The sequence below is a fragment of the Vespa mandarinia genome, chromosome 9 (genome assembly GCF_050613455.1).
Source record: "Vespa mandarinia isolate Hongniang chromosome 9, ASM5061345v1, whole genome shotgun sequence".
Taxonomy (NCBI): Eukaryota; Metazoa; Arthropoda; class Insecta; order Hymenoptera; family Vespidae; genus Vespa; species Vespa mandarinia.
This window is the reverse complement of record NC_140818.1, coordinates 2852839-2868357: the sequence shown is the minus strand read 5'-3', so window position 1 is coordinate 2868357 and position 15519 is coordinate 2852839. Positions and strand designations below refer to the sequence as shown.

The 15519-nt window shown below is 28.6% G+C and overlaps 3 protein-coding genes across 3 annotated transcripts in view; 1 reads left to right on the top strand and 2 right to left on the bottom strand.

The window, feature by feature from the left end:
- The window catches only part of RhoGEF64C (Rho guanine nucleotide exchange factor at 64C), a 72073-nt gene extending 60766 nt beyond the window's left edge, over positions 1–11307 (top strand). Inside the window, exons 5-14 of the mRNA XM_035870066.2 lie at positions 4988–6963; positions 7535–7746; positions 8470–8734; positions 9048–9269; positions 9337–9486; positions 9691–9798; positions 9931–10083; positions 10224–10340; positions 10424–10525; positions 10656–11307. Of these exons, the coding sequence (XP_035725959.2) occupies positions 4988–6963; positions 7535–7746; positions 8470–8734; positions 9048–9269; positions 9337–9486; positions 9691–9798; positions 9931–10083; positions 10224–10340; positions 10424–10525; positions 10656–10784 (3434 nt within the window). The 3' untranslated portion in view covers positions 10785–11307. The remainder of the gene's footprint in view (positions 1–4987; positions 6964–7534; positions 7747–8469; positions 8735–9047; positions 9270–9336; positions 9487–9690; positions 9799–9930; positions 10084–10223; positions 10341–10423; positions 10526–10655) is intronic.
- Positions 11308–12035: 728 nt separating this feature from the next.
- On the bottom strand, positions 12036–13330 carry mtTFB1 (mitochondrial transcription factor B1). Its single transcript, XM_035870082.2, has 3 exons — positions 12682–13330; positions 12429–12582; positions 12036–12346 (listed from the first exon to the last, which is right to left on the bottom strand). Exons 1-3 carry the CDS (start codon positions 13310–13312, stop codon positions 12106–12108), a joined length of 1026 nt encoding a protein of 341 aa, XP_035725975.1. The 5' UTR covers positions 13313–13330; the 3' UTR covers positions 12036–12105.
- An 11-nt stretch (positions 13331–13341) lies between these two features.
- LOC118443313 (cytochrome c oxidase assembly factor 3, mitochondrial-like) lies at positions 13342–14173 on the bottom strand. The gene is made up of 2 exons (XM_035870086.2): positions 13973–14173; positions 13342–13767 (listed from the first exon to the last, which is right to left on the bottom strand). The coding sequence occupies exon 2, from the start codon at positions 13754–13756 to the stop codon at positions 13478–13480; it is 279 nt and encodes a 92-aa protein (XP_035725979.1). The 5' UTR covers positions 13757–13767; positions 13973–14173; the 3' UTR covers positions 13342–13477.
- Between the last annotated feature and the right edge of the window lie 1346 nt (positions 14174–15519).

The window sequence follows — 15519 nt, the reverse complement described above, 5'->3', positions numbered from 1 at the left end:
TTGATCTAACGTTCGGCTCTATTAATTAATTATCCTTTTTGGAGACTTTCAAGCTTAGCATTTCGAGCCTAGCTTGTAATAACTATGAGAACCAACTATGAAATCAAGAAGATCTTTTAAGAAAAGAGAGATTGATTGATCTTTCGAATCAACTAGGAACTTTTGGCTCCTCTAAGAACTTTTTTGATCCACGTTGTATAATAAAAAAAAAATTTGGGATTTTTTTTATTTTTATCTTTTCTTTTCTTTATTTTTTTTTTCTTTTTTTTTCTTTTTTTTTTTTAATACGATTATAAAAAGCAGGAGTGGCCAATATTCCGTTGAAAATTCCATCGGCATAGTTACTGTGTGTCCTTATAATGACAACTTTCTACGACAAGAGGAGAAAGGTTAGCCGATCCTGCCGACCCTGAGCTTTATCCTCAGGCATATTCTCTACTTGTATCACAACCTAAAAGAGATTCGAGACACTCGATTTTCAGAGTCGTTGAAAGTGGATAAGGTCAGGGTTGGCCAGTGTCGTGAGCCGACAAATAACAATCTGGATTATCGATTTTGGTTATACCAAGGAAATAACTTTGTTCTTGATATTTTGAACTGCTTATTAAATTTTCTTTCATCTTTCCTCTTTTTTCTTCTTTTGTTCGAGATTAAAAAAAGAAAATAAAATAAATAAATGCTCGTTAATACAGTTCCTCTTTTTTTTGTTTTTTTTTTTTTTTGTTTTCTCGATATCTTCCAAATCCGATATGAATTTATTATATTTTAATAAGTCAATTGAAAAAAATGATAAGTTCCAATAAGTTGCAATTTTAAAGAAAACTATGCCGTCATTGATTGATCGAGAACAAATCAATAAACGACATTTCTCATGATAATTTTTTAAATGATTATTTCTTTTTTTTTTCATCGATCAACATTAAAAACACGATAATAAGTAAGTTAAACATCTAATTGGTTGCAATTTTAAATATTATTAAGATTATTGATCGAGTAAACAACAAATGAACGATATCCCATGATCGGTCATCTTGTTCTCGAATTCTCGACTCTAATGTATATTATATATTTCTTATAAAAGAAAAAGAAAAAAAACTAAAAAAAAATAAAAATAAAAATAAAAATAAATATAAAAAGATAAATAAATAAATTAAAAAATTCAATTTTGTGGTAGAAACGTTGAAATTCCATGGCCGTGCGTGGCCGAAAAGATAGAAAGGAAAGAAGAAAGGATAAAAAAAGGAAGAAAGAAAACCGGCGTGATTCGATTCGCGAAAGTGGACGCGTGGGAAAGATACGAAAGGGATCGGTACAATGCGAACAGCGGTCGTCCACCTTATATGGAAGGACGTGTACATATTTATCGTTGGGCACGTTCATCCTTCGTCCGTATCGTAAATGTCTTCGTGTCACGGGACCTCGAAGAGTAGGAGGAATAGTTACATACTAATTTCACCGCTGTATTCGGGCCCTACTCGATTCGATTCGATTCGATTCGATTCGATCCCATCCGATTCCATTCGATTCGATTCGATTCGATTCGATTCGATTCGATTCGATTCCCGAAGAAAAGTTCTTCCGTGTTTCTTACTTTTCCTTTATATTTTTATTTGTATTTTTATTTTTGTATTTATTTGTGTTATAAAAAAAAAAAAAAAAAAATTAAAATAAAAAAACAAAAATTTCTTTTTCGAATTTACCTTTCGATTTATATTCTTTCTTTTCTTCATTTTTATCTTCCTATCCGTTTATATCTTTTTTGTTTTTTCACTTTGAAATAATCAAAGTATCGCGAAGACTTCGACGTAAAAGAAACCAAGTCGAAAGTTTTCTTTTCGCGTGTGACGGGTGGAAATGCGTCGTAATAAATTCGGACGAAGGGCGTCATAATGTCTGAAACGAGTTCCGACGATCGGCAGACGCTACTAAGTACCATCGGTCGCCATCTTGGTACCGTCATAAAAACTACCGGTATAATCGGGCCAGTCCTCCTCACATACGCCGTACAATAAAATTAGATTTGAAATAAAGATCCTGTTTACTCTTGACTTCCCTCTAGTGAGTGAGTTCTCAAGAAAAAAGAAATGGATAAGCAACAACAACAACAACAACAACAATAATAACAACGATAAAATGGAAAAATGATAATATCTTTATTATTATTGTTATTATTATTATTATTATTATTATTATTATTATTATTATTATTATTATTATTATTATTATTATTTTGTATGGAGTGGATCAAATCTTTTTTTAATCTTTTCTTTATTTTGTTTCTTTTTTACATTTCGTAAGAAAGTTTTGTAAAAGTTTGTTCGGGATAAAATCTTAGAAACCAACGAAGAAACAAACAATAAAGAACAATGGTATTATTAGTTTTTTTTATTTTATAAAGAGTGGATATTAAATTTTTTATGTATTTCTTTTTTAATTCTTTAATTTTATATAGATATTAATCTTAAATTTCTATCATCTTCTCGGCTATAATGGGATTTAACAAGAAACAAACAAGATCTTACGAAACATGTTCTTTGCTTATTATAATTAACGTCGTCATCTTGATTTCTCACCTAATCTCGAAAATTCTTAAACAGATGCTAAAAATAGACGAAATCGGTCATGTATTAACTCCATAACTTTCTCTCTTTCTCTCTCTCTCTCTCTCTCTCTTTCTCTTTCGAATTGTGCAAATTAGTCTCTGAAACATAATTTTGTTACACTATTATATATGTATTCTGTTAGTTATCGATGACATAACGAAAGTGCATCCCCTCTTGCACAACACATGTTAATTCATTCGTTCAACCACCATTTTATTTCACCTATCCTTTCTCTATGCTCTCATTATCATGTTCTAATTCGAAGCGTTAAACGCTTTAAACTCTAACTTTTCATTGAACTGAAATCTCTTTAAAATCCAATGATACATTTTTTAACATCCATATATAGATATCACATTTATATATATTATATATTATATATTATATATTATATATATATATTTTTTTTTTTACAAATATATATATATATATTTGTATATTTATATATATGTATATATATAAAATATACATACGCATATACACAGGCACACGTGTCTATACATACACACACATACATACACACATGCATATAACTGCAAGGGAAAAAAATTTATGAAAAAGAACGAAATGACTTTTACCTCATCGTCTGTTTCCGGTTTTAGACGAGTATTAGATAATCTTCATATAAAATAAACATGAATAAAATTATTACCATAAACAAATCTGATATTTCGTTTTTATAGTTTTTCCGGTCTTAAAAAAGTAAGTATTAGATAATCTTTCATAGGTTGTAAATGGCCGTACGTATAAAATCATCTATCATAAGCTAGTCTGATATTATTTTTTTTCTTTTTCATTTTTTATTTATATTTTTTTAATTAACAAAAAATAAAATAACAAAAAATTCTGTTCTTTCCTTTTTTTTCCTTTATGTTTCTATATTAAACACTATAATCTTTCAATTATTCGCAAAAATAGGAAAAGGAAAGAAAAAAAGAAAAAAAAAGAGAGAAAAAAGGATCTTGAAAAATTTGCTAATTATTTATTATTCAACAATCGATCAGAGAATAAATCGACCGACCTCGTGGAATTTTCCTTTTTAAAAAGTGGATCAAATGTTGGAAAAACCATTGCAATTTTCCAACCAGTGAGATTTCATGCAGGTTAACACATACCTCAATGAAAGATTCTCTTCGTCGGTATAGATACTTTCACCGATCATTAGCACATACATACATACATATATACATACATACATACACATATGCATATATACATACACACAAACACATACTCGTTCACTCACTCATTCAGAACGCACGTATATACATATACATATATGTATGTCGAGAGATCGAGAAGAAAAGGGATTGGCTTCAAGATAAGATCGATATTCGAAGTCGAACGTATAACCTATATTTTCTCTCTCCCTCTCTCTCTCTCTCTCTTTCTCTTTTTCTCACTCCCCATTTTCTTTTTTTTTTTTTTCATTTCTCATTATCGCGAAGATCGCTTTCCTCTAATTATCTCATAACATGAGTGAATTTAATGTTGAGCGGCGATCAAAGAAAATATATGAAAGCAACGTTAAAGCGTCCGACGTATTCGTGTTTGTATTTTAATTAAAAAAAAAAAAAAAAAAAAAAAGGAAGAAAAAAAAGAAAATAAAAAAAAAGAAATAAGAAAAAGTATAAAAATCTATAATGATCTGCTCGATATTTGTAGGTGTATCCTTTAAAATTTTTCATATTGATCAACACACGTGAATCCGTTTTTTTTTTTCTTTTTTTGTTTCGCAACTTCTCAGATTTCAACGTGCGGTTTTATTTCCGTGCAAGGAAAAAAAAAGAGTTTGGTGTAACCGAAATACGAAGAATCGTGAGAATCTTGTAATTTTGTTTTTTTTTACACTACTTCCTTGCAATATATGTGTCAAAGTTCATTATTATAAAAAGTAGCCAAAGTGAGAAATGTGTGGATAAATGATTTTTTTTTTATAAATTCGATGTTACAATTTTTAATAATAATAATAATAGTAATAATAATAATAATAATAATAATAATAATAATAATAATAATAATAATAATAATAATAATAATAATAATAATGTAATACCACTTCAATTCCTTGTTGTATATGTGTCAATGATTATTATAAAAGTGGCTTAAAGTGCAAGATCTAAAAACAATTTTACTTAAAAATTATCCTTTTTTTTTTACTTAGCCTATTTTTATAATACTATTTTTTTGTAGTTGTGTACATATATATATATATATATCAATCGATTATTATAAACAGCCTAAGTGTGAAAATTTTAAAAAATTTTAATTCACTCAAAATTCAATAAAAAATGTTCTTAATTTTCATCATTTTAAACACGTAAGTTTAATCAAAAATTTCAAATAATTCATATACTTAATCTTTTCTCTTTATCTTTTTTCAGAGAACTCGAGAAGACCTTTCTTGTCGCGTAGCCAAAGTGACCGATCGTTCAGCAAGCCGCAAGTTTCGGCAACAAATGTTTATTTCGCCGATACGATGCGTCTAAGTCTAGGGAAGAAAATAAAAGAATCCTCGTCGGCGTTAATAACTCTAACGAACGAATCGATGAAAAGTACGATGTACGTCGATCATGATCTATCAAAAAAACCAGAAATTATTAATACAATTACAGATCCAATAGTTCGTACTGATACCGAAACAATAAAAATAGAATCTCAACAAGATATTACGAAAGAATCAAGAATATCAGACAAAAATTTCGAAATTAATGACAAAGAAGTAGAAACAGTTGGATCATCGTTGACGAAAGATCAAGAAAATCTAGTACAGGAACATTTTCGTGGTATGAAACCAACGAGTTGGTCTCCACCACCTGGACGACAAAAGCATCGTTTTAAGATCAATGATTCCGAAACGATTAACGAAGATTTAGGTGGTTCTGGATCGATACAGGATCATAGAAGATCGGTATCATCAGCTTCTACCTTATCCTGGAACTCTAATAGTTCGCATGGATCATCGAAAATTGAAATAGGACCGGCATTATCAACCGAAAGTAATGTTTGCAAGATCACGGTTAGTCCACGAGCATCGCCATTGGTTCATAGATTACAAATAGGACCTGGACTTCCAAAAACAGCTAAGAGAACGTCGATATTGATAAATGGTGATCAAAGTTCCGGTGTTGAATCTACTCCTGATAACAAAGTCACCATCAGTGTTGGCGGCGAGGACAGTGTTTGCAATCCAACAGTGATATCAGTCAATTCCGACATCGTTCCAAAGATTCAAAGTTCCGTTGAAAATCGTACCTTGGTTATATTAGATAATTATAAATCTAACATCGTTGTCGAATCGACTAACGATGATACTAGATCGAAACAAACTAAAATCGAGTGTCAAAAAAACGAGGAACGTTCGAGGAACCTTGAAGACACATTATCATTATCATCAAAGCAAGATAAGCCTGTCATCAATATCTTAGAAGATACAACCGTTAAATTGGATAAACAATCTAGAAACATTAACGATACAGCAATATCCACAAAATCCAATCATTTATCACGTGTGATTTGTTCGCATGAGGAAACGAAAAATCAGATTGAAGAAAAATTTAAAGAAACTGATGATTCCACCCCCAAATGGTCTGATCTTTCAAAAGAAGTTATGATATCTAAACTTTTGGAAGGATCATTGAGAAAAGCACGTGAAAATGGTGAGATATTGGATCATGACAGTGGCGAAGCTATCTTGAAGATTTTAAAACAGAGCTTGTTAAAAAGCAAAGAATACGAAAGTTCAGAGTCAACGTTAGAGGCCAATTATTCTAGATCATCTAGCTTGAACTCTGACACCGATTTCGTTTCAACTAATCTTTTTCTCGAAGAAAATCCTTACGAAGTAATAAAAGAACCAATTTATGAAGAGATCCCCGACGAGCCACCACCATTACCATTAAGCCCACCACCTTCGGAAGATTTCCTTAAAGACAGAATTTATTTCAGTGACGTCGATTATTATAAAAAGGTTGGATCTGGCGAATATATGGGTTCTTATTTATCGGAGGAAGTTTTCAAAAAAACAAACTCAGACGATCTAGCTGAATCCTATCTATCAAAGAGTCCTGAGGATTTCTTTAAAAAGATATCACTATCGCCTGACGAAGAAAACATTTCGACTAAATTTGAATTACTTAATTTTCTGATGGATTCGAAAGATCGTACAACAACTGTTGATGAGGAGGACGAGGAGGATGATGACGAGGAGGAGGATACTGAAGGTGACCTTGAGGCACTCTATGAACAAAAGGAAACCAGTTTAGGCGATCTCAGTTCTAAGAGTTCACAAATTTCAAATGTTTCTGACAGCAGCGAGGAATGTAATATTATCTTGACTAATTTGCCGGAAACATTGAAGGTAATTATCGATTTTTTTTTTTCTTTTTTTTTTTTAAGTTATATTGAGCGAAAACTTCTTAGGTGTTATTAAAAAAAAATTAATTATTTAAAAAATTTTTCTCGATACTTTTCTAAGCTAGAACTATAATACAAAATTAGAAACTTTTGTCTCATCCTGTAGTTTATGCTATATATTATTTATCAAAATATTTTTATATATATATCTATATTATAATTTTTTACATATTAATTAATTTATTTATTTTTCATTGTTGTTACATAAATTAATATAAATTTTTAAATCTTATTATTATTATTATTTTTTTTTTATTATTAATATAAAAAAATATAATTTATATTATTATTATTATTTTTTTTTTAATTTTGATAAGATTTTAATAGAAATCAATTTATAAAAATTTACAAAATAGTAATAATAAAAATATAAAATTTCTTTAATAAAAAAAAATTCATAATAAATTTGACCTATTGGTAATAATAAATTCTATCTATTATAAATAAGAATATTAATTAATTAATAATTTTATTTGCATTAATATATATAACTATAATTATTAATCCTGTTATAGTCAAGAACGGTGGACATCGAAAGGACCGATAGCGGTGTTGGGTCAGAAAGTAGTCAAGCTAGTAGTACTCGAGGTGTGGCAAGAAGATGGAGAAGCGGGAACGTTTCGTCCGGACCAGGAAGTCTACTTAGCGGAATACCGCAAGTGATTTCCGGTGATACGAAACTCTGTGAGGATTGTGAACAACGTTTGGATCCTTTGATAACGGACAGGTAAAATACCAGATGTTATCATCCTTCTCAACAATTTCAATGAGAAAATTGAACTCTTAAAATTTCTTTTTATATCTCAAGATTAGATTTTTATCATGTTCATTCCGTTTATAATAAATTTTCCAAGTCAAATTACAAAAAGGTATCGTTTAACACTATGAAAGAGTGTTATTTGTTAATTTTATTCTACTGTTAGATAACTAATTAGCACGTTGTTAGCTTTGACGAGACGTTACATTTTCATTTGATAAAGAAAAAAAAAAAAAAAGAAAATGATTGGAAAATTTTTCTTCTCGAAGTCTTATTATTTTCTTCATTAGAGAGATTAAATTAGATGACATGTTGGATGTAATACGCAGGAACTAACGATTAGATCGTATTTGAACATTTTAAAGTGTCGATACTCTTTTTGCTAATGTTTGCAAGTCAGGTCACATGACAAACTGCTTTCTCCTCTTATTTGTCATTCCTTTTATCGGTAAAGAGCGAAAGTATCCTTATCGGGACGCATAATTCATCGATAAATGGTGCAAATGATCAAGCGAAAGTGATTTTGATTTTGAATTTCACAGACAAGCATACACTCTCTCCCTCTCTTTCTTTCTCTCTATCTTCCTCTCTCTTTCGTGCATAATTGAAAAATTGACATTTTCAAGAAAGGAAGTTATGATTAACTGGTTTATTTATTTATTTATTTATTTTTTTTTATTTTTACTTTTTCAGTGGAGTCGTTTATGCACCCTTTGTATGCAGGAAGTGTTCCAAGAAAAGAGCCGAACGGAAGGAGATCATTACAGAGATCGTTGAGACCGAACAAAAATACGGCAGAGATCTACAAATTATTCTTGAAGAATTTCATCGTCCGATGCTGAATGCAGGTCTTCTTACGTCTGAACAATTGTCAGCCATCTTTCTCAATGTCGAAGAATTATTAGAACATAATCTTGTTCTCGCTGAAAAGTTGAAGGATTCGGTTGAATTTGCTCAGGTGATCTTTATAAAAAAAAAATATATATATATATATATTAAATCTAACGCGTTTCATATAAACTTGATATAAGATTATTGCAATTTTATTGCATAATTTTTTATATTTTATTTATATATATATATATATTTTTTTTTAAATATTAAATCGATCGATATTGCATACGTTAGAAAAAAAGGGGGAAAAAAATGAATAAATTAAATTAAAAACTTTTTAAAAATTAATTCATTCGTAGAAAATAATTAGATCATATTCACTTTTATTTTTATAAAAATATCAACAATTTACTAATAATATTTTTTGCATAATATAGGAATCGGGTGATGAAGATCTTCTAACAGTAGACGTCGGTAAAATATTTTTGGAATCGGAAAGGATGCTTCATGCATTCGAAAGTTATTGCACTCGACAAGGCAGTGCAAGTTTGCTTTTACAAAATTTAGAAAAGGAAAAGGAACTTCTTCGTATTTTTCTGAGGGTCTCTCAAATGGAGAACACTGTTCTACGTAGAATGAATCTTAATTCTTTTCTAATGGTATAGTATATTTTTTTTTTTTTTATCATTATTGAATTGTCAATTTTATGAAAAAAATTATTTTCAGGTCCCAGTTCAAAGAGTAACTAAATATCCATTATTATTGGCACGATTGTTAAAAGCTACGCCATCAGTCCGACCAGATATTCAAGAAGCGAAGAAGAGACTCAAACAAGCTCAAACTAATATAGAATTGCATTTAGAACATATGAATGCTGTAAGTAATAATAATATTTATTAATTAAAACTAAATAATTATAAATAATTAAAATTAAAATTATCAAAATAATTAAAATAACCAGTCTCGAGTTCGTTTTCTTTCCTTTCTTTTTTTTTTTTTTTTTCTTTTTTATATGTATATATAATTATTAGAATCTGTCGAAAATTATATTGTTAATTTATAAATAAATAAACTTTATAGGAAGCCAAGGATGTTACGTCTACAAAATTATGGAGAAGAATTTCAATTATACAAAATGGTAGACGATCAACCGGCGAGCAAGATATGGTTAACATCAAATTAAGAAAGGTAAACAAATATAATTAAAATTTCATAAAAATCTAATAAGAGAAAGTTCAAAATTAACTGTTAACAAAATTATCAATTCGAATAAATATATGAAAATTTTTTTTTCTTATTTTCCTATTTTTATTTCTATAGATGGCTGTAGAAATTTTGGAATGGGCTCATGAAGAGGCAAGATTTGTTCTGGAAGGTCGTCTCTTGGTTGCTCAGCCAACGGATAATAATTGGAGACGAGGTAGAACTGTCAAGCTATCTCCTGTTACTGCCATGCTTGTCACAAATGGCAAGGTAAATTTAAAAGATAAAAAAATAAAAAAGAAAAAAAAAAAGGAGAAAAATGAGGAAGAAAAAAAAAAAGAAAGAGAACCATGATAAATTTCATATAATAGAAAAGATTCTCATATCTAATTAGAAAATAATTTTTTCAGCCAACCGTTGAATATTTGGAATTCAATGATGATTCACTTTTTCCAAGACACATAGGTATCAAGGATGCAACTTTACTTTTGGTGAAAGAAAAAATTGGTCGTTATTCTTTATTACGCGTGAGTAGATAAAATGAATGAATAATCTAAATCATTAATTAATTTATTATCCAGTCACAATGTGTTCAAATAATATTTTTTAGGAACCCTTGTATCTCGACAAATGTATAGTATGTTGTGAAACTAATCTTGAGGATTATTTTGAAATACAAGAATTGTCTTCCAAGGAAACGTTTATATTCAAGGTAATATTTAATCGCATTATTTTATTTATTTTTTTTTTTTTTCTATCATGTTCACACGATAAAAAGATCAAATCGGATCAATTCTCTTATTAATTATGTCATAATAATTATAACGATAAATTCATTTTAGGCTGAGGATGGCGCCAGAACGAAAAGATGGTGTAGAACATTGCAAGCTCATGCACAATCTCTAGGTGCTTGGCGCAAACGTCGTGGAGCTTTACCTAATATCATGATATGCGGCGTTGCTAGAAATTAATAGAACAAAATCACAATGAATTTGAATAAGGCGAGAGTAATATTAAATCGCAAATTACCAAATTATTGCAAATTAGTTGCACAATTTTTTTTTTTTTTTTTTTTTGCGAAAGAAAAGAAAAACGGAAGGAAGTGGGGAGAAAAAAAGGCAAGGAATATATTTCTCCAAAGTAAATTATAAATTAAAATCAATAGGAAAATTTGCTTTACGATGATTTCCACTGCACTTCGATATATTGTCGAAGAGCAAACAGAAAGTCTTTGGAACTTTTGATTTAGTCTATATTATTGACTAAATCGATTATCGTTTCATTTTCTTTTTTTTTTTCTTTTTTTTTCTTTTTTTTTTGTGTGTATGTGTTCGATTATACAGTACGTTGCAGAAACTCAAGTTTCCTACGTAACTGTAATCATAATAGGACGCAACGAATTTTCTTTATCGATTCCTAACTAATATATAATCATAATTATATAATACATATAATATATGAGATTTCTTTTTTTTTATTTTTATTTTATTTATCTTACCCGTATCTAAAAAATACGTGTAAGATAACACGTATATATGTATATATATATATACGTGTATAAAACTATTTAATATTGATAATAATTATTATTTTTATTATTATAATGATAATATATATATATATATATATATATATATATATATATATATATATATACACGTATATATTCTTATAATTCAAAAAAAAATGAAGAGTAGCTGTGATATCAACCGGTGTATTGGGTATTATCGTTTCGTTATTAATTTCGGGAACCATGGTACAAAAATCAACATTGCATCCTCCATGATTACATTTATCAAAATTCGTCAATCTCTGGCAATAATATCGATTTTGAGGTAATAGGGTTTTGCAAAGTTCTGAATGAAAATGTATGAGAGCCGATTTAATGCGTTTCTGAGAAAAAGATTATCGTTAAGTGTCTCTTATGTTTTCTTTGTTCTTCTTTTTTTTTCTTTTTCATTTTTTTTCCTCTTTTTTTTTCCTTAGTATTATATAAAATGCATTTCTCTCAAAAAAAAAAATTGAATGATACTTAACAGTATTTTACTATGGCTAACACATCATTAATGAAAATTGTACATTGTACTATAGTTTTATTTAAACGCTAAGCCATATTCATGTATATAAGTGTATATTTTATACACGTACGCTCTTTTAATTGAAATTATAAAACAATTGTAATAAACTACATCTTGCGACTAAATAAAATAAAACATGGTACATATATACGAATCATCTTTTCTGATCCAATTACATTCTAACAAAATATAATAATATAAATTATGATGCTTGTCATTCTATAATATCATTAACAGACAAAATTTCAGTATATTTTTTGTTAAGTATTCGATGCGATGCACGATGATCGTACGAGCTTATCTCAGGATGTTTTTCTATTATATATTTGTAAGCAGTTGTTATTTTATCAATATCCTCGACAGTAAGTTTTGTTGGTATAATCATTGGATCTAAGTCAGTTAATTTATATACCAAATTGGAAAGTTCTTCTCTACAATATTCTGGAAAAAGTTTTCTAGAAAGAAGACAAAAGTTTTATAATTTCATTCAAATAAATTTTAATACTGGTAGAATATAAAGAAATATATTGGACTTACTTGACACATTTGATACTGTATTTTTGTCGTGAATTAAAAATGTGTCTTGTTACTTTTTCAAAAATATTAAATTCATGTTTTGTACGTGGCTCTTTCAATGGTTCAAAAGTTACAACTCCTACGTCTACATCCGGTTTTGGAAGAAAAGCTTTTCCTTCAGACATAAATAAAAAAGAATAGATGAAATCAATCTCTATTCGCAATTAAATTAAAAAAGAAAATAAGTTCGAAGTACTATGTTATAATTAATTACCTGGAATAATAGTACAGAGACGTGGTTGAGTCCATGCTTGTGCCATCACCGATAATCTACATCTTTGTTTATCAAATGGTTCAGCTACTAAACGTTCTGCTACTTCTTTTTGAAATGTTAATAACATTTTTGCCCTACCATATGTCCATGGACCATTATGTTCTGATATATTTTTAAGCCATTCAATTATTAAAATGGTCGAAACGTTAAATGGTAAATTACCAATTAAATGAATATTTGGAGTATTATCCATCCATTCCTTTTTTTCTTCCATAGGAAATATATCGTTCATACGTAAATTTCTAATGTCTTCATATATAATATCCATTTGACCATTTACATGATAGAAAGATTCCGCTAACATATCTAATATTGGTTTAAATCTTTTATCTTTTTCCACAACTATTAATTTTTTAGGACCTTTTCTTATTATTGATCTTGTCAGTCCACCTGGACCAGGTCCTATTTCAACTACATGACTTCCATTAAGATTTCCAGCTTTCTTGATAATGTTATCGATAAGTCGTTCATCCAGTAAAAAGTTTTGTGACAAATGCTTTAAGGCCGACAATTTATACAATTTAATGATATCTTTAATAGTTGGAAAAGGAGGTAATCTTATACTCAACATTTTTCTATATAACACTTGCAATTGTATTTTTATAAAACACTTTGTAGATAATCAAGTGTGAAATATATATTCAAATTTTATTATGAAATCAAAATTTTTTATATGGTTATAAATATATATATATATATATATATACTAATCGAGTTAACAAATTTTAGAAATAATTTATGCATTGGTTTGAGGTGGTACGATTACTTTCTCAGGTTCATTCAAATCATCTAAGAACTTTTCTTGCTTTACCGAATATATAGTATAAAAATAGATTGAAAAAACTGTACCTCCTAAAATACAACCAAGTATTCTATTTGATCGTCGTATTTTAATCAAATCTTTCACTCTTTCAGAGTTTTGTTTTTCTATCTCGTTCATTAAAGTAATATGAAGATTTTTTATTTTAGCATTATCTTTCTTCAAATCGACTTTAGGCATCCAATTCTTGTCCATGATTTGATCAGCTTAAAATAAAATATTTATTATATTATTTTCATATGAAATATTTTACTACGTAATTGTATTATCAAATTTAGATATAAAATATTTTCCAAAAGAAAATATACATATTATCAATGATTAATACAAATAAGAGTAATGAAGTCAAGTAAAATTTATTGTAAGAGGTAAAGAGAGGTTAGTTCGTTATATTTAATTGTAAAAACTTACGAAAGAATATATTGGTTACATCAAAGTTTTGATTCGATGAAAAACAATCGTAATATTTTATTTTAATATATATTCATGAACACTTTCAATTATATCATTAATCTTGAAAATACTCCTATACAATTCTTAATCGATAAGACGCCGATGAAGAATATTCCTTTTACTATATAACACATGTGTCTTATATTGCAAAGTATATAAGGACAGTTCTAAAAGTGACCGATATTTACTATATAGATAATACGTACAATATTATCCATTCATCGTACAATATACGAATATTACCGACACTCGATAAACTTTTATGATATTATCATTGATATTTTCGGTCGGTAATATAGATTCCTAAATAATTAAATTTATCTACTGTAAATTATTATTTTATAAGATAACACTGTACGATACATTTATTTTCTTTGAATTCAAAGGAATCGTTTCATAAGATAATATTTTAATATTCCTTAGAAGACAATTTTTATATTTCTTTAAAATACCAACTATACTCGCAAGCTTTGATAAATGCTTTGACGTTATCGATTGAATATTCACTGCATAGATATTTCATCCACGTACATATATACATACATAAATATTGCTTGCATATTTTACGAGTATACCAGATGTTTCTCGATGCTGTTGGAATTTTCATAGAGCGATTAGGCGAGTGAGAGAGCGAGAGAAAGAGCGAGAGAAAGAGAGAGAGAAAGAGAGAGAGAGAGAAACGTAAAACTTGTCTACTAACCTTCTTTTAATAGAATACCAACGTTTAAAAATAGAAACAGTATTACGAGCTAAAAGAAAACAATAAAAAAGATAAATAGAAAAAAAGAAAAAAAAATTATAATAAAAGTCTATATAAAAAAAATCGAAGTAAGTAAATCATCCCTGGTTAAAATTTAAATTACTAAAAGGTATTTAATTCCCGTCAACTTTTGTTACAGTGAACTAAAGTAACGATGTATAGAATGAACCAAAAGTTTGTAGATAATTTTAAAAATTAATTACTCTTTTTCGATAATTTTTAAACTAATTTTATTTATTCTTTTTTTTTTCCTTTTTTCTTTTTTTTTAATCTAAAAAAAACTACAAGTTTAAGAACTTTTGGTCCATCCTGTACATATGGACACACACAATACACACATGTATACATATATATATATATATGTACATGGAAATATATATATACAAACCATGTGAAAAGGAAGTCGAGGGATCTGTACAGGTTCGTTGTTAGCATCGAGTGACGTCAATTTTGAAACTACGCAAACAGCACTGAAATAAGTTCTCCGAGTGAACACACCCTTATATTTATAGTATGATTACGCAGCATTCTATCTCCTCTTTCTCTTTCTCTTTCTCTTTCTCTTTTTGCGTAGGTCGATATAAAGTCTAAAGGGCATGCAATTACATAGGTATTCATTCAAGCACAATTCCATCTTTTGCTGAATAGACTGTAGCCTATCAACGACATTTTCCTAACCTCCTGGTGACTGTGCTGCTGTTGCTGTTGCTGTTACTGCTGCTGCTGCTACTGCTGCTACTGATGA